At 49.1% G+C, this 18,129-nt stretch overlaps 1 protein-coding gene across 13 annotated transcripts in view; it reads right to left on the reverse strand.

Moving 5' to 3' along the window:
* Positions 1-18,129, reverse strand: part of MICAL2 (microtubule associated monooxygenase, calponin and LIM domain containing 2) — a 214,867-nt gene that overhangs the window by 164,150 nt on the left and 32,588 nt on the right. For all 13 annotated transcript variants that reach the window (XM_045194029.3, XM_045194031.3, XM_045194032.3 and 10 more), the window contains one exon: positions 322-661. In XM_045194029.3, the coding sequence (XP_045049964.2) occupies positions 322-585 (264 nt within the window). In that variant the 5' untranslated portion in view covers positions 586-661. The remainder of the gene's footprint in view (positions 1-321; positions 662-18,129) is intronic.

An 18,129-nucleotide genomic window follows, 5' to 3' on the forward strand; every position in this document is an offset into this window, starting at 1 on the left:
TGTGCCCTGACCAAGAATCTAACCTGCAGGCTTTTGGTGGATGAGACAGTGCTCCAACCAGCCAAACCACTCAGCCAGGGCCAGCATGCCTTTCTTTTCTCTGCTTTGGAGAGGGCACAGGAATAGTTGCTAAAGCCACCACGATAAAATGGAAAGGATGAGCTGTGCATGTACATACAATCAACCGAGCAAGGTGATAAAACACACTCACACCTCTTAGAAACCTTAGAGTGTCAAAATGGCAACAGCTTCCTGCCCTATCAACAAGTCATCCCGCATGCCCCACAACGGTCAGTACTGTCCGCATGTGGGCTCCCTTACCTTGGTGTTCATACACGACTTTCCTCGCTTATACTCTTTGTGGGATCCACGCTTGTCCAATTTGTACCACAGGGCTTTGGCCTTCCAGGTGGTCACTTTGGACTTGAGCTTGGAGTAGAAGTTTCTGTGGTCCAGAGGGTCTAGGTCCAGGTGCCGTGTGAGAATGTTGAAGGCTTGGAGGGTGCCTTTGCACGTGGAAGCCTGGACGAAGTTCTCAAAAACCTGCCCGGCCTGGGTCTGCTTCTCATCCTCATTTTCCCCCATGTTTCAGGAGCCGCGTGGAGCAGTGGTGTGGAGCAGATGGAGGAGGACACCATGAAGTACCAGGGAAACGTCACACCTGCAAAGGCAGGGGGAGACAGAGGTGAGTTCCAAGGGTGGTCAGGGATACGTGCCAAGAGATCAGATGAAACTCATTTAAGATACAAAACATGCCACTTAATACTAAACATAAGTAATCTGTAGAAAATGTCCAATTGTGCCGTCTAACCTGGTAATGCTGCCTGCCGGCAATCTCTCTCATTCCCCTTGCTGGCTGACAAGAACCACAGAGAGCTCAAAGCTATTCCCTGGCCGATGTCAACATTACCTGATCAAATTTGCTGTGAGACAGATGATTCTAGAAATAGTAACTAGTAAAAGGGATAAAACAGAAAAGCACTCTTGATGAAACACCATTAAATACCTATCATTCTTGCTACAAATTGGCCGACTAATACAAGGTTCCCTGGCCACATGACACTGGTACATAGACCAAAGACATCCGAGCACACGTCTCCCTAGGCTCCGTGACCATCTCATCTCACCTATCGCTGGACATCAGTCTTTACGTCTTTTCTATAGGTTACCAGAGGGCAGGTCTTTCTCCTAGACAGACAACAAACAGCGACTTCTCAAATCTTCACTCTGTTCCTGGTATCTGCTGGAGTCACAGCATCTACTGCCATCGGAGATGTACAAGAAGAGCCTGTGCTTTGTAAGCTCACACAGTGAGCTCTTTGGAACAAGTGCTTAGGCTGATGGAAGGAAAAATGTAATGGGTGTGCATTCACATCACAAAAATAGCTTGCCTGGGTTTTGGCCATCGTCCTTTCTCTCTGTACCACTCTAACCTCAGGCATTTCTTGGGAAAGTCATTTAAGTTTCAAAGGAACAAAAATAAATGAGAGCTGATTTTCCAAAGCACTAGATATTTTTCCAGAATCCAAAGCTAGTGCAAGAAGACTAGCATGGAGGAGCTGGGGCTGGCCCAGCTGTCAGGAGGGCTTGTGGGGGTCTGTAAATGAGAAGATGCGGCACACTGAACTCCCCCAGACAGAAGTCTGGCTGGAGGTGGTCAGCAAGCAACGACAAGGCCCTCAAGCTGGGCGGCTTCCCGCTCTCCAGATGGGAATGCTATTATGGGTGCATTTGGATTGTGGGCTGGCTTTATAATACTACAAGCAGAGAGAGACCAGTGTTTACCTTCTTCCTTAATCCTTTACTCATTCATTCAGCATCAGTAACGAGTGTCTTAGCCAGAGCTATGCATCACCCTAGGTGCTGGGGATACAGAGATGGGGCCTGGCAAGGGAAAAAGGCACAGGAAGAGTTGATTACAAGACAGTGGGCAAGCACTTGTAGAATGTGAACACAGTACATGCAAGCCCAGAGCAAGAGGTGGCCAACGAAGCCAGAGGAGCCATGAGAGGCAAATGCCAAAATGATACAAGTTTAGGAACATGGTAGATTTCACTAGCAAACCGGGGAATGGACCTTTCAGTCAAAGGAAAGACCATTGCAAGGTGTGAGTGTAGAAAGAGCCAGTACAGCTGCGGAATGACAGCAAGTTCAATGCATTGGGAGTTCATGACTCATGACATAATGTCATGGGGTTGCCCAGGGCAGATTACAGAGAGGTCTGGCTTCTCCAGGGGGCCCTGGGGTGCAGGAGACAAAGCAGAAGCTCTGACAAGTCCTTGGGAAGATGAGCAGGCAGAGGGTGCACTGGAGAAGGAGGCAGCTGAGGGGCTGCCCAGGCAACAGGAGGAAAGCAGTGGGGAGAGGAAGGCGGGAAAGCTCACCCATGAACCTTGCATGGTGGCCTGGCTGAGCACCACCTGTAAGGAGCAGCCTGCTGAGGGTAGGCACACCCACTCACCAAATGCTCAAATGTAACAGGGTGCAGCCAAGGGGGGTGGGGGAAATAGGGATTTGTAATGGGGTCCAGAACTCAGGGTGTTCAGGAAATATTAGAGAAAAATATATAGGATGTCCTCACCCCCAGCAGTCTGAGCTGGGGGAAGGGACACATGGAGCAGGGCCATTGAGAGCTGTTTTGTACATCAACAGCTGTGCAGCTAACCTCTGGCATGGTCATTTAACATATCTATAACCTTTAACTGCTTTCATGGATATGTTAAATAGCTGTGGCCAAGCTTTCAGCCAGGGAGATAGGACTGACTTCAACCCAGGATATAACTGGGAAGCAACTCCCCCTGGTTACAGTGCCTGCTTGGGAGCTTGGAGATGATTGGCTCCACACCATAGGGCCATGCCTGCCGAGACTTACTATGGCAGCCCAGTAAAGCTGGAAGAATACTGGAATACTGGCAGGTGTAACTGATTGTAGGAGGAGTCGGAAATGGGGCTGCAGAGGAAGACTGGTGCTGGGATTTAAACCCAGGCGCGGCAGCCCTACCAGAGAGGACAACATGGCTTTGGCAGAGTAGGTTGTGGCCACATGGCTTGGGCGAGAGTTAGGACCACGCAGCTTTGGGGTGCTCCCTTTTGCCACATGGCTTAGGCAGCAGGAGAGACTTTGCTGGGAAGAAAAGGGGTGAAAGGACTCTTGCTGGTGGGCCATGAGAAGGTGCCACAAGGCTCTGGATTAACTGGAGATTGTGGTGGCGACACAGTGGATGGTGCTGGAACTGAGGGGCTGCTGAACCACGGACTTCTACTTCTTTTCCTGAGATACGGTACCCTGGACTGGGCAAAAGGGAGAAGGAAGGACTGTGTGCGTCTGTGGGTATTCTAAAGGACTTTAGTATTTTAATGAAGACATTAAGTCATTACTCTAAGTCTGTATAACTTTTAAATAAATAATTCCTTTCCTTTTTACCAATCTCTGGCATTGAGAGATGTCTTTCCTCTGGTGATGGGCAAAGTGAACCTAGTACGGGGTGGAGGGAACCCCTGGAGAAAAAGTGGGGGTCCTTTTGGTAATAGTATATCATTCACTCCCCACCCCAGGTTTGTTCTGTAACACAAATACTGACAAGTGAGGGGGGCACCCGTCACAGAGTAGGACCCCACCGTCCCTTCCAACTTTCCCCCAAGAGCTCCTGCCATGCCTGCACCATGCTCAGCTGAAGAGAGAATAGCACATTTCCTGGTCCAGGGCTAGCCAAGTTCCGCTTCTCAGCCTAGGCCTTTGTCCTCCATGGGAACGTACCTGGCTGCTCTGATCCCCCAACTCAACAAGTCCCACAGCCTTGGAAAGCTGGCTCTAGCTTGCCTGGCACTGGGAAGACATGGAGCCCTTACAGATGCTCTCTCAGCTTCTTCACCCTCCACGATGCTCACTTTGGCATCACTCGCATAAATATTGCCTCCTCCTGTTTCAACTTTCCCCCGTCCAACACTTGCCACCCAGACAACATAAACAGAGAACAGGACTCATATGCTTTTCAGAGAGTATTAATATCCTCGGTCTTTATCTTTGGAACCACTTCTCTGCCCAGCATTGAACAAAGGATGCAGTCGCTGATTGACGAGTAGAAGAGTCCTTGAATTCGACTGGTATCCTGCAGTCTCTTCTGAGGATGGGCAGGTGGTGCAGAGAAAACCACAGGCTTTGGGGGTATTAGAGTCCAAAGCTCAGCTTGGGCCCTCGCTGCCCACAGGGCTTCACACAAGCCACAGAAGCCTCAGTTTCTTCTTTCGTAAGAGATAGGCAACAGTCTGCATGTGGCAGGGTTGCTGTGAAGGGCCAGAAACACGTGTGACAGCAGAGCCTGGCTCTGGGAGGCTCTCAGCAGATGTGGAACTGTGTGCTGTGTGCACTGCATGGGATGGGTTGCTCTCTGGGGAACGCACCTGCTTGAAAATCAATTCTCCAGGTTGCCAACTCCTCCTCATCTAAAATGGCGAAGTGCTTAGAGGTATGAAGCCAGACCTGGCTGCCAGGAATCATTTACAAACTGGAAGAACCTGTCTCCTCCCAACCCCAGCTGCCTCCTCTCCTCCCCCGCCACACCCCGCACCGCCCCCACCAGAAGAATAATGAACAACTTAATCTTAGGCGTCCAGTGGAGAGACCCAAAGGTGGTGCTGAGGGTGCAGGGTGGGCGTGGGAGCTCCAGGAACTAGCTCTTATCTAGAGTGAGATAAAGGAGGTGGAGGGAGACAGCCAGACAGAAGATAAGTGCTGCTTTGGCCTGAACCCCACAGCCCGTACCAGGCTCAGACCTGCCTTCCTGCATCTACAGGGTCTAGTCTCGGCCTTTAAAATCAGCTCTCCAGTTGAAGTCAAAGACCTTAAAAATGACTCTAATACCTGTGAGGTTTCTCACAGAAGAACATCAGAATCTTTATAGAGTCTGGCAAACTTGGGGTGAACCGGGTCACATGCCCTTGCTAGCTGTATGACCCTCGCCTAGTCGCTAATCTATCCCAGGTGTTTTCTCATCTGTAAAATGGGGATAATACTACTCACTTCTTAGGGTCGTAAGCACTCATTACTATTCTTCAAATGGCTCAAACCAAAAGGAAGACAAAGGGAACCTAATCGATAAGCACAAGGACTCACTTTCCAGGTCAAGGAATTATGTACTTTAAAACTAGAGGCTGGGGTCTTTCGATTCAGATCAGGGTTCAAATCTACTTCCTATCTGTGTCTCCTTAGACACCTCACTTAACTTCTGAGTTTTAAGCTCCCCATATATACAGTGGGGAAGGTTTGGGTAATGAGCTGAAAACCTACATAGTACAAGGTGATTTCATTAATGAAATAGAAAGGCTGGCTTAGATGGACTCTGTGAGTCTGAGCCTGAGTCTGAGTTTCAAGCCTTTTCTCCAGAAACTGGAGTGTAATACTTCTGGTGGCTACCCCTCTCCTTCTTCTAAAAGAGAAGAGTTAGTTAAGTCAAAGGATCTTGGGTAATAGCTCTTGTTAACGTCTTCCCTGTCAACCACCACCTAGCTGTTGCCCTTCTGGAGTTTGATATGAAATATAAATAAAACCAGCTACCTAAAAATATGAAAGGTTTCTGCATTTTCTGGGAAGAAACAAGATGTGATGCTTTAGTTTCCAAGAATAGCCTTGAAGCAATTTGGTTTTTGCCAACTGAAGTCCCTTATTTGTGGTTCTGCCTTATATGTGACTTCATGAGTCACAAAGCAATTCCTTTTCTCTGCCTCCGGCTGCCACAGACTAAAACCCAGGGCTTCGAACTGCCGGCGACAGCACTGGTAATGGGCCCAGCCCATGACATCTGGGAGACAAGCCTAAGGTTTATGCAGAATCCCTAAGTACCTATCAAATTAGAGAAGGGGCCTCCTGGCCCAAGAGTTGCCAGTGCACTCACGTTTAGGACTGTCACACCTCCTGCCTGCCCTGACCCTCACCACCTGTCTAATAGCATCAGACAGTGTGGGCAGGTGGTGGATAAATGGTGGAGTCCTGTCAAAACTTCAGGAGGGCTGGAGGGACACTGGACAGAATCTTCCCACAACGCAGCAATTTGGCTCAGGAGAAAAGTTCAACCCTGAACCCCACCCTCAGGGCTTACAGATGAGATACCGTTCAAGGTAAATGCAATCTAAAAACCAAACCTTCTTGCTACTGGCACTCCCAAGCTCCCCATTCCAACTTTATCTCCCAGGTCTACCTCACCAAGAAGCCACTGGGCAGGGCCAGTTTCCTTAGCAGTGAAATGTAGTGTTGCCACCACGCGCTCACAGAGTGGCTGGAAGGACTGGGAGCTCCAGGTCTGTACCTTGAACACAGAAGACCTTCGGTCATGGCTACGTGGATCCCACACCTCAGATAAGGCAGGAGCTGCTCAGAGCTTTGGCAGTGGGACATGCCCCCCACACACGCTGCATCGATCTCTGCAGAGCCCAGCGCAAGCACAACACGGCGTCTACTGGCAATACCTGCAGACATCGTCCTCTCAGTGGGCCCGGGGAGGCCTGGCTTTCCATCTACAAGGGCATGTGGCAACAGACTTGAATCAAAAGGGGTAACTCCCAGGGTTGGGAAGGGACTGAAAGGGCCCCCTTGTCCTTCCAGCCAGGGGTCCCCAGACTTCCCTTGGTCACCTACCCAAATGGAGAGCACACTAACTCCGGGAACAGCCTGCTCCACACTTGCCTCCTCGCACTAGAAGACAGCCTCAGTGAGATCAATCCTGTCTCTCCAACAGTTCCCAGTTTTAGCCTTTGAGATCACCCACAGGAAGTCAGAGCCCTTTTATGTGGGCTGAGCACAGACGTGCATGCAGTCTTCCTACACACGCTGTTTGGGGACCCACTAGGAAAAGCTGATGAAAACACCCAGGACATGAACTGTGAAAGCCCAGACAGGTTCCCAGTCTGCAGCAAAGGCCTACACCCTGCCTGCCCTCTGTCTACACTGCCCCAGAGTAGGGACCTCAGGAGAGGCTCCAGGTCCACTGCCAGCCCAGGCTCTCTATGCCGCTCCATGAGAGCCCAAGGTCATGTGGCCCTTGCCCTTCCAGACCCAGCCCTCTTCTCACTCTTTCTCAACAGTGAGTTGACTCCACTGGTCTGTCCTCAAGCAACCTCGTACACTCTCACTCTCTTAGCTCCACCCATCTCCTCATGGAAGCACTCATAGCAACAGATCCCCAGATGACCCCCCTGCACCCCCACAACGACACAGTGACCTGTGTGCTGACCAGTCACACTGCCAGGAAGAAGGCCAACACCATCAGGCCCATGACAGGCCAGGGTTTTTCACCTGCACTATCCTAAGGAGTCCTCACAACAGACCTGTGGGGTGAGGTGAGGGAATTTTCTCTCTCTCTCCCCCTCTCTGTTCCAAGTCTGTAAGAAAGGACTTGGGGATAAAAAGTCATTCCAGAACTTTCCCAGTTAGCTTCTCTTTAATGCAAGTATAAGTTTGCCATATGTGGTTCCTATTATGTGTGTACACATGTGTATATGCACGGGTATATGTGCATGCATGTATGCAGTATGTACGTGTGTGTATACAGGTGCATGAGTGCATGTGTGCGCATGCACATGTGTGTGTGTGTGTGTAAGTATGCGTGCATGCGTGTACACATACATTTCCAACATTTTCCCATGGGGATTTCTAGCCAGTGCTCCACACTTCCACTTGTACCTCAAGCCTCTCCTCAAGAAACGTGTAGGAGAACCAGAGCCTTTGAGGTGGCAGAGCTCTGGCCTGGGCATGAGGAGGCTGAACTTGCCCTCTTGCCGCTCTCCTGAGGGCAGGGACAGCTGCACTGCTCAGCTGCTCACAATGTGTCGGACCCTATCCCTGACCCTTCACGTCCATGATCTTTTAGCCATCCTTGTTTGACAGAGACAAGACAGATTTACAGAGGTTAGTAAACTCAATATTGCACAGGTAACAAGTAGAGATTCTGTGAAATGAACCCAGTTCCAACTCACTTCCAAATCCACACTCAGTCTCCAATCCCTATCAACAACATAGATGGAAATGATACGCCCTGCCTGCTCTGCAGCCGTTGGGCAAATGAAAAGGTGGGCTCAGTTCTGTGTCTCTGAAGTGCTTTCAGGCTCCCAAAGTCTACGAATGTCAACAATAGGGCATGGTTTCATGAGTTACGGTGCAACCAAACACTCAAGTATTAGGCACTCCTTTAAAAATAATATTTAGAAAGACATTTGATCCATGGGCAAATGCTCACGCTCTAATGCTGAGTGGAAAGCAGGACACGATTTCAGGTTCTCAGTGTGGTCCAGCCCCATCAGGTAGTGTCTGCAGGAGAGTGAGCAAGCCAAACGTGCACAGTGGTTGTGTGTGTGACATGGTATTTCAGATGATTTTTAGTTTTAGCTTTAGGCTTTTCTGTATTTCCCAAATTTCCTACCAGGAGCATGCATAACTTTTACAACCCTCATCTATACACACATTCCAAGCCCATAGGTCTTCTCTCCCTGACTAAACTGCGACTCTCGGCTATAGCAGGTGGGCTCCTTTGTCTTTTCCCCAGGCCCACCACACTGGCAGTGCCGCTGCTCTCCCGAACCTTTTCTGGGGGGCCATCCTGCAGGGAGCCCTGACCTGTGCCCACTTAATGAACTGGCTTACAGTCTGGCAGGGCAGGAACAAGGGCCCCGAGGCTGCCCTGCTTTCTGGACCTCAGGCCCTCAAGTCCAGTGTGGCAGACCCTTTCCCATGGAGCCCTGTTGGTGAACGGGAAGACGGCGTCTTTGACCCAATCTCAGCTGTACGCCAAGATCCTTTGCTAGTGAACCCACAAGAAAGAAACGTGCATATCTGTTTATGGGCCAGGATGTGACGAAACAACCCATTTCAATACACACTGAGCCCATCTTACCAACAAAAACTTAGTCCATCTGCATGTGCCCCAAATCATCTCAATCACACGTTAGGTGCCAGGAAAACTGTGAACTCTAAATTCATATTTCCAGGAGGCCAGCCTATCTTAAAACTAATGGTGGGAGGTACCCAGAATAAGCAAATTCATAGGCATAGAAAGTATCCCGTACATAGCTCTATTATAAGTTCTGCTTGAAATTAATTTTTTACTTCCCTACTCCCAGTTCCTAGCACAAGGCCCTGTGTATATAGTATGTGCTAAGTGAATGAATGAATGTTCCATCCTGGGGAGCATGATCATCATTGACATTTAATGAGCATCTATGAAGTCTCAAGCAATGTTTAAAAGCTTTATATGTATTAAATAAGTTAATCATTGTAACAAACCAAGGTATTGTTACATACTATTATTATCTCCTTTTTTCAAAGAATTACAAAAGTTAGCAACTTGCCCCAGGTCACAGAGCTAGAAATGGTGAAGATGTCACTTGAAGCCCTATCGCCAGAGTTCAGAGGTCACACCCTAAGCCACCATGCCCACACTGCTCCCTGGCCGAGTGGACGGAGGTATACAAGTACTCCCTCGCACACCGCATCAGACACTTGGTCTCTGGTCTAGACCCTTTAATTCATGATATTCCCCTACCTTTCTCCCATCAAACTCAAAATACTAGGACCTAGAGTAGTGAGATCTTGATGCAGTATCAAGGACACTTGATGAGGACAGTGGCTATTAAATATGCCAATGACACTCAGGGGAAAGGTGACTTTCAAGCCTTGGTGGGTATGGCAGAGATAGGCTATCCGAACACCTAACACATTGCTCCCTCCTCCTGGGCCCTTCTTGGCAGCTGTGCGATCCCCCATGACCAGGGTCTAGGTAACAGAAAGTGAGCGGAAGGGCCCCACATGGTTTCTAGGACCAATCCATGAGAACCTCCCTGGTGATCCTGTATGCTCTTTCCACTTCGGCCAGGGCACAGCAGCCTTGAAACACATGTCAAAGATGGCAAAGCCATGAGGAGAAAGGAGCCAGGCCCCTAGATGCCCTTAGAGGAAAGCCCTCGATGACAAGGAACATCTGAACTTTACATATGTGAGGAACAAATGTATGTGGAATCACTGAGAATCAAGGGTTCATCTGTTAGGCAGAAAACCTCATATTAACTAACACAGTAGGGAAACCATAGCGTGGTGGACATGTCAAACATGGCCCGTATCAGAAAGCACTCCCTCCGAGAAGAAGGTCGGTCACACAGGAGTTAATATCCCAAACAACCAGTTCTTTCGTGTTCTGTCTTCCCTTTATTAGGATCTTGATATCTTGGAAAAGTTGCTTCACTCCCAGAAATAAACTTGTACTTAAGCACCTCTACTTAAGCACCACACACACACACCCCCTGTGTTGAAAAAGCGTATCCCTTCCTATTTGGAAATGTAATAAGACAGGAGAATAGGACAACTAAGCCAGGGCATTTCCAGGGTTTCAATGCCTCCCTGCATCCTCAGCTGAGTCCCTGGAAGCCCGTGCGGTGTGATGGAAAAAACATGAACTTATGAGTCACTGAGCACTCCCTGAGCAAGTCACAAACAACAGAGAGTCCTGTGAGAATTAAATGAAGGTGCCTCTCATATCAGGCTCACAGATGTGTCATTAAGTGTTGTTCTGGCACAGTGCCCTGGGGACAATTCCCACTGCCCTGAGATATCCCAAGCTAAACCGAGGCAGAAATTGGTGTGTTTTCACATAGATGGTGAGGGTGATTCATTCTCTTCTTAGTCAACCTTATGCCGACCTGGAACAGCTAAAAGCTGATTTCCACCAAGTCTTCGCCCAGCACGCCCGTAAAGTCACTCCCCAGGTGAACCTTTGTATCAGGATGGCACTGCATCTCCTGACTTGCCCAAATTAAGCCTCAGGGACTTGAACCCTAGTAATTAGTCTGGAGGATAGAGAGGGATGCTGGGGAGGAGGGATAGAAGTCATGGCAAAGTGAGTTTGAAAAGGACTTCTCAACGCTTGCTCTCTCCACACACAGCACTGCATGCAGGAGCCAGGACGGCCAAAGAGCAATGAGCCTGGGACTCTCACAGCCCAGCTGTGTCTCATGAATCTGTCTTCCAAAAGCCCCCCTCCCCATTTTGAAGAATTGTAGCAAGTGACCACATTTTTCAAATTGCAAAAAAAAAAAAGTGGGGGCCTGGGCCAGTGTGGCTCAGTTGGTTGGAGCATTGTCCTGTTAGCAAAGGGTTATGGATTCAAATTCCACTCAGGGTGGAACCTGGGTTGCAGGTTCAATCCCCAGTCTGGGTGCATATAAGAGGCAGCCAATTGATGCTTCTCTTAAGGTTGATGTTTCTCTCTCCCTTCTTCTCTCCAACAACAATGAAAAAATAGTCCTCAGGTGAGGATAAAAAAAAAAAAAAAGAGGAGGGGGATTCTTTGCCTGACTGAAGTTTTTCTGTTTTTTTCTGATTTGTGAATTTACCAATGTGAAGTCCTTCTTTAAAATGCGACAAATTTAACCACAGTTAGAGCCATACTTGCTTTTACTGGAGAAAACTAAATGGCACTCTCCCTCCTTTTCTTTCTCACCTCCACTTACCCTTCAACCCACCACAGCCTGGTTTCTGCTCACACACATAGCCCACCCCAGGCATCGTGCCCAAGGTCACCACCAACTCTCTCTGTTGCTAAATCCAGTCATCACTTACAGGACCTTATCTTGCCCTGGTGTCTGCCCATTGTCAGCCTTTGCAAGCTTGTCTCTCCCTACCTGCCCCGGAACTTCTGCTGTGTCCTGAGCTTCTGATCTTCACCTCCTCTCACTCTCAAAGACCGAAACCCTGATGTAGTTCAACGAGCAGCTATGTTCCGATGGCCCCCACGCTATCCCTCCATGAATATCTCCCTGCTACATTCCAGGCCCTTATGTCACCTGCCAGTTACTTATTTCCTCTTACAGACATCACATGCAGTCAGTCTGCCTTTCCCCCCATCTGTTCCTCCCCCCGCACCCCTAACCTCAGTGAACAGCGCCATCTGCACCTGACTGTTGAGCCAAACCCTGGAGTCACTTTCTCTGGCCCCTTTCCCTCATCTCACAGAGCCAGCCAGTCACCTAGTCCTGCCTCCTTGGTAACCTCATCCACTGCCTCCCGCCCTGTCCTTCCTTCTTGCTCCCACCTGGGTCTCTCAAAATCTCATAAATGCCTTTCCTGCTTCCAGATCACCTCCCTCCAATCCACCAGCCTGTTCCTCAAGCTGCTGACAGAGAGACCTGTATATCAAAAATGCACACTTGGTCAGGTTCCATTCCTGTTTCAACTCCTTCAACAGCTCCCTGACAACTCTCAGGGTGGAGTCCAAACACCTCAGTGAAGCAAACAAAACCCACCGTGATTCACCCCTTCCCTGCTCTCCAGCCTGCTCTCTCCCCGCTCCACCCACCCCTCCTACTTAGACTTACTGAGCCAGCCGCAGTTCTCAGATAAACCCAACTCTTTCATGCCTCCCTCCCTGTGCCTTTGCTCATGTGGAATGCCCAGCCAGACTCTGTTCACTTGGTGAAATCCCGTTTGGCTGCAGAGATGAAACATCAAAGGTGGCAGAGTGTCAGGGGTCCCAGTTTGACTTCTGGAGTCAGGCAGACTGGCTGCAAACCTGACCTGCCACTTACTAGGTATGTGAGCCCGGACGAGTTACCTAACCTCTTTGAACCTCAGTTTCCTCATCCATAAAATGGGGATAATAATAGTTCTGACCCTGTTGGGTTATACAAGGATGAAGTTCAATGATGTCTGGCTAGGTAGTATTCTGGGCTGCACTGTTCTTCTTTGAAGTCCCCCCCTGGCCTCCCCCTCACCCCCTTTTCCCACACTGTATTCTGTGGAGCTACCAATGATGGTTCCATATAACCTATTGCCTTGATCTACTTGTGGGTCTGCCGGCCTCATCAGACGGTGAGCTTTCTGATGACAGAGGGCCTGGCACCTGTGCCTGTAGCAATGGTGGATACTCAGTAACTGCTTGTGGGTAAAATCTAATCAGGAACAGCACAAAATTCGGGCCATGTGTGGCTTGGATTGTGACAGCCCTTTGTCTCCAACCACCACCAGAATCACTGCAGGAGCCTAACTAGTGTCTGCTTCCCATCACCCATTTCCCACCTCGTGGGTGCCGCCTTCACCCTGCTCACAAAGCTCTCAGGGCCCCCTACAACCCACAGCAGAAGTCCAGACTCCCTTATTGGGCTCATCAGACTTGCCCCCATTTCCTTGATAGGTTCAATTCCCCAAGGTATTTGGGATCCCTGGGGCTGCCCATTCAGTGCTCCACATCCGGTGTCTGCCTTCCTTCTCCCACTCCACTCAAATCTTACCCATCCACTGAAGCAACATCAGGCCCCACTGTACTGACTGAAGACCTACTATGTGCTGTTTCCCACTATGAGCATCCCGGCCTATTCAAGGAATCAAATTCAAACTAACAATTTTCAGTAAGAACTGCAGCAGGAGTAGCTGCCAAGGCGTGTGGGCTGAGAGATGGGACCTGGCGTGACCGACAGCCTGTAGAGAAGCTCGTGGGAGTGGCACCAGAGTGGGATCTTAAGGAAATGAGCTGGACTTTTCAGGCACAAAACAACCCCCTCTTTTACTACCTTTTTTCCCATCCATTTGTCTAACTCCTGGAATCTATGCCAGAGGTCACCAAATCTGGCTCTATAGCAGATTCGCCAGGAAGTGACCAGAAAGACAACTTCCCAGGCCCACTCCCAAACAGAATTTCTGCAGCCTGAGAGCCAACGGGAAAACATTTCTAACTCTGTGGACCAGCCAGGTTTTGAAATTACTAACCACCTTCAACTCCATTCATTGCTTTTACTGAGGACCAGGACTTTGCACGGCACTATAGCTATAAGATGAACAAACTCTGTCCCCCCAGCTTCTGGGAAATTACCGTCTGGCGGGGAGACAAAGTTATAACATGAGAGTCATGCGGGGCAGAGATCAGACTATATGGCACTTCATTTAGCCTCAAACCCAACCCATTTTTTGTACATTAGTCTTGTCTGGACAACTGATATATAAACCTAAACAAAAGCCCAGTGCCTTTTCAATTCCCTGGAGTACTCAGCTCAGCTCTGGGGGAGCAGTTGGTATTCAATCAATATGAAATACAAATAATTCAACTCTTCATACTATGTCTCTTTTTGACTAATTCATCCATTAATAAGTTGTCCACTGATTTTTATCATCATGATTTTAGTGCTGGTGTCGTGTGTGCTCCTAGTCAGTAGTTAGTACAAGTTGACTGAATGAATGTTTATTGGTAAAAACCTGTTTCAGGAGGCATGGAACAGCTTGCATGGCACCACCTTTAGAGCTCACTTATGAGACTTCTAAATTCATCCTTTGAATATTAGACCTTTAATTTCAGGATTAATTTCCTGATATGTAATTACACAGGCTTTGTTGTTTATATTGCCATTAATGTTATCAACAATGTAAATAACACTGTAAATTTAAAAAAAAGTCCTAGATCTCAGCAGTCGGTGGGCCTCTGTGTAGGGGTGCCTCTGGCAGAAGGGGAAATGCTTATCCATCTCTTCCAGGAAGCCGCCCACCCACCAGCCAGCAGTCCAGCCAGCCATGCCCCTCACCCCAACCTCTACACAAGGGCCTGCAAACTGCATTCAGCCTTTGTGAGCAGGTAGGCGCACCTGCACGGGTAGGTGAGCCCTGACAGAGTCAGAGAAGCCTCATGTTCAAAGCCTATCAATGTGTCAGCACACTTGGGAAGCCAGAATCTATGATTTCAACATAAAATCCCCTATTCCACAGAGAAGCAGCATGGCAAAGCAAGCACACCCATCAGGAGGTTCTTGGGAGACATGTCCAAGCATGGGACATTCAGCCAAGTGGGGGTGGGCAGGGCAAGCCAGGGCAGCCAGCAGAATGGACTCTATCCTGCCTTCATTTGGGCCACAGTCCCAGTGATTTGCAGATGTTGTTTGCTTGTGTGTTTGTTTTAAGTCACCAAAACAGAGCTCAGTCTTGAGGAGGAAAATTTCTGGATGTGGATCAAAGATCGTCTGTCCCTCCCTGCAGGCCCCCACCTGGGAGATGGGAGATCTGGAACTCGCTTTGCACCAAGGACCACAGGGGTCTTTCCTGGAGTGCAGGCCGGATCCTGCACAGCACGCAGCACAGCCTGAGACCTGTTCACTTCCATGTTGCTTCTGCTGCTTATTATTTGTTCATTTATTCATCCCGCATGTACTGATCACCATGTGCTGGACAATGTGCTAAACAAACACAGCTTAATGGTTTTCAGATCCAATGCGGGAGTGAGTAGGCCAGGGACTGGCAGGGCGAGGCAGCTCTTAAGAAAGCTGCTTTCACCTCACCAGGACCTGCCCAAGGGGGTCTCTGCCCATGTCCAATATGCGGGTATCTGGAGGCAGTTCAGAGGTCTGAGCAGAAGTGTGAGAGAAGGACTGTGTGGGTCACTTCCTTATTGCACAGAGGAACTGAAGTCTCCTGGAACTATTTTCCCTAAAGTTCTGTGAAACCAATTAAGATTCCAGACAGTAAATACAGAAAGGCCTCTCTGATAAGACAAAGCAGAACCAGTCCCTAAAATACACTCCACTGCTGAACTCACTTCTGGGGACATTGTTGGCTTGACAGGTTGCACTTCACATTCCAGAAGTAGGCGTACAAGCCCGGGGTTTGCCAGTCCTGTAAGAATGGCCGAGTGGTCATGTTACGGAGGGCAGCGTGGGCCTGTGTGGGAGGGCAGCAGAGGGCTGAGGAGAAGGATGCCCGGCTCCCCAAGCGGCACTCAAAGGCCAGGTTCCCGTGAGCTCAGAGATGTTGGACAAGCACTCCAGGACCGGTGACTGCCGTGACCGTGGCCCCACTCAGTGGGTCAAAATGCCGCTCACTGCCACAAACCTTAAAAAAAAAAAAAAAGCAGCCCCAGGGGAGGGGACCGTAGAAGGTATGAATGAGCCGGTGAATTTTCTGTAAAGGTCAGGAAGACAATCTCTCACTGCCCCTATGTATTAAGTTGGCATTGGCTGAACAAAGACGCAGACGCTGGGCTTGCCCCTTGCTGTTTGGGCGTATGTTCTGAAAAACGCATTCGCTAAAATAAGCAGCAGCTGCTCCCAAATTTTCTCTTTCCTTGTAAAGAAATGAAGCCCAGGGGCTACAAGACATGGACTGTGCTACAAGACTAAAAAGCCTTTGACTTTAAATAACTCTCGGTTCTTTGTTGCCCTCTTCTCCCTGAAGGACAAATCGGCTCAAAGCTCAGTTTCCAAAACGGATTTCCTGGGACAGACCTCACGGAGGAATTCTTTAAAAAGGAGGGAGACCAGAGCTTCCAGAGGGCTCTGTCTCTTCACCATTTCTCTTCCCACCGTAAAGACTGAGATCTTTAAAGATTCTGGCTCACCCTATGGCAAATAATCTACTTCCTGGATACTTTTGCCTTGCAAATATCATCGTTAACAACAGCTATGTCTTTCATTGGTCTTTATTTTTATTTTAGCCTTCTCACCCCACACCCCCAGCTCCAACAGAATTACTGTGTGACCCTGTCTGGAATGCAAACCCCTCCCTGGAGAGACAGTCTGCACATGAACTCACAAGAGTTTCTGCTATCAGCTTATTTGGCAAGAGGAATCTGAGCCATTTTGAATGTGAACTGGCAGCCTGGTCTGTCCCACTCCGATGCCTTAGCCATCAATAAACATGTCCACTGGTACATGAGACGCACAAGGTAGAAAATAAACACACACTGCCTGAAAACGAGCCCCACCCACGTTTCTATGGGGAAAAGTACTTTAGGTGTCTAGAGAATTCTATCTGGAGGATCTTGGCTGGTCTCCACTGATGATTCTTTCAAGGACTCGCGAATAATTAGCATTTTAGAAGGACTTTGACAGTCAGGTTCCAAACCCCCCTCCTTCTACCCTGGCTTATCTCTCAACGGAAGGCACCACTCCTTACCACTCCTCTATGCATCTGCTGAGGTGTATATAACTCCTCCTTACTTCCGAATACTGAATCAAGGCTTTTTGTACTGCCATACCTTCTACTTGGAAGACCCTCTGCCTCTTTCTCTGCTTGGCAATGTCTTATTCATCCTTCATTACCCAGGGCACACAGCACCTGCTTGGTGCAGTGTCCCCTGTGCGACGTGCACTCTCCTCTGTGCTTCCAGAACACTGGGTGTGTCTCTCTATGGCAATGCTTAGAACAGCGACTGTGACCCTGTACACATCTGACCTGCCACCAGGACCACAGGTTCCTGGGAATAAAGGGACTCATTCACTTTGCATCCCCACAGCCAAGCCCGGAGCCTGGCACTTGAAGTCCTGTAATAAATGCTTCCTGACTCAATGCCCGGCCCACTTAGCCCTAGCACCCTCTTCTCTGCAGAATGAGAAAGGCTTTGGAGGCAGACACCCTGCATCTTGTGGGACATGGGCAAGTTATTGAACTTGTATCTGCCTCAATTTTCTCTTTAGTACAATAAGTAGCCACGCCCCTCTCTGAGAGGGCTACTGTGGGAACAAACAAGGGAAAACAGGTAAACCCAGTGCCTGCCACTGGAAAGACCTCAAGATTCATTTCCTTGAGCTCAGTAGAAGATGCTGAGCCAAATGGAGCCCTACTGAAAAAAGCAAAATGGTTTCTGTCCAGTTCACATGCCATCAGCCCAGGATGGGGTGGCCAGCCTCTACCCAAAAGAGCCCTCCCTCAGAGCAAGGGACAGTGCTGGCTGCACACAGGCATGCCCTTAGCTTGAGAGTCTCAGAAGGAGGCCTGCATAGCAACAGAGGTGATTTTTATCTGAATGACAAACCCACAAGAGCCCACTACTACTGAGGCTGGGCTATCACCTCCTTCATTTCCTTGGGGTGGAATTAATCTTTCACCCCAAGTCATACCATAAAACAGAACTATGCTGACTCAACGATGTTAAGTCACCAAGTACAAACAGCCTTCCCACGAGAAGCCTCAATCTCTCTATGCTGTTGCACCCAGATTTTATTAGGCCTCCACAAACAAGGAGGTGGGAGCAGTTGGGGCCCTGCTGACACCTAAGACAATCAAGCTCAGGGTCAAAGAGGGGAGTGGAAAGTGTGGTGGCTGAACCCATGTGAAGAGGCGACTTGGTACAGGGGAACAAGCCGTCCACATGACGTTTTTAAGGCTCCTGGTTAGGA

The sequence above is a fragment of the Desmodus rotundus genome, chromosome 5, assembly GCF_022682495.2.
Source record: "Desmodus rotundus isolate HL8 chromosome 5, HLdesRot8A.1, whole genome shotgun sequence".
Lineage (NCBI taxonomy): Eukaryota > Metazoa > Chordata > Mammalia > Chiroptera > Phyllostomidae > Desmodus > Desmodus rotundus.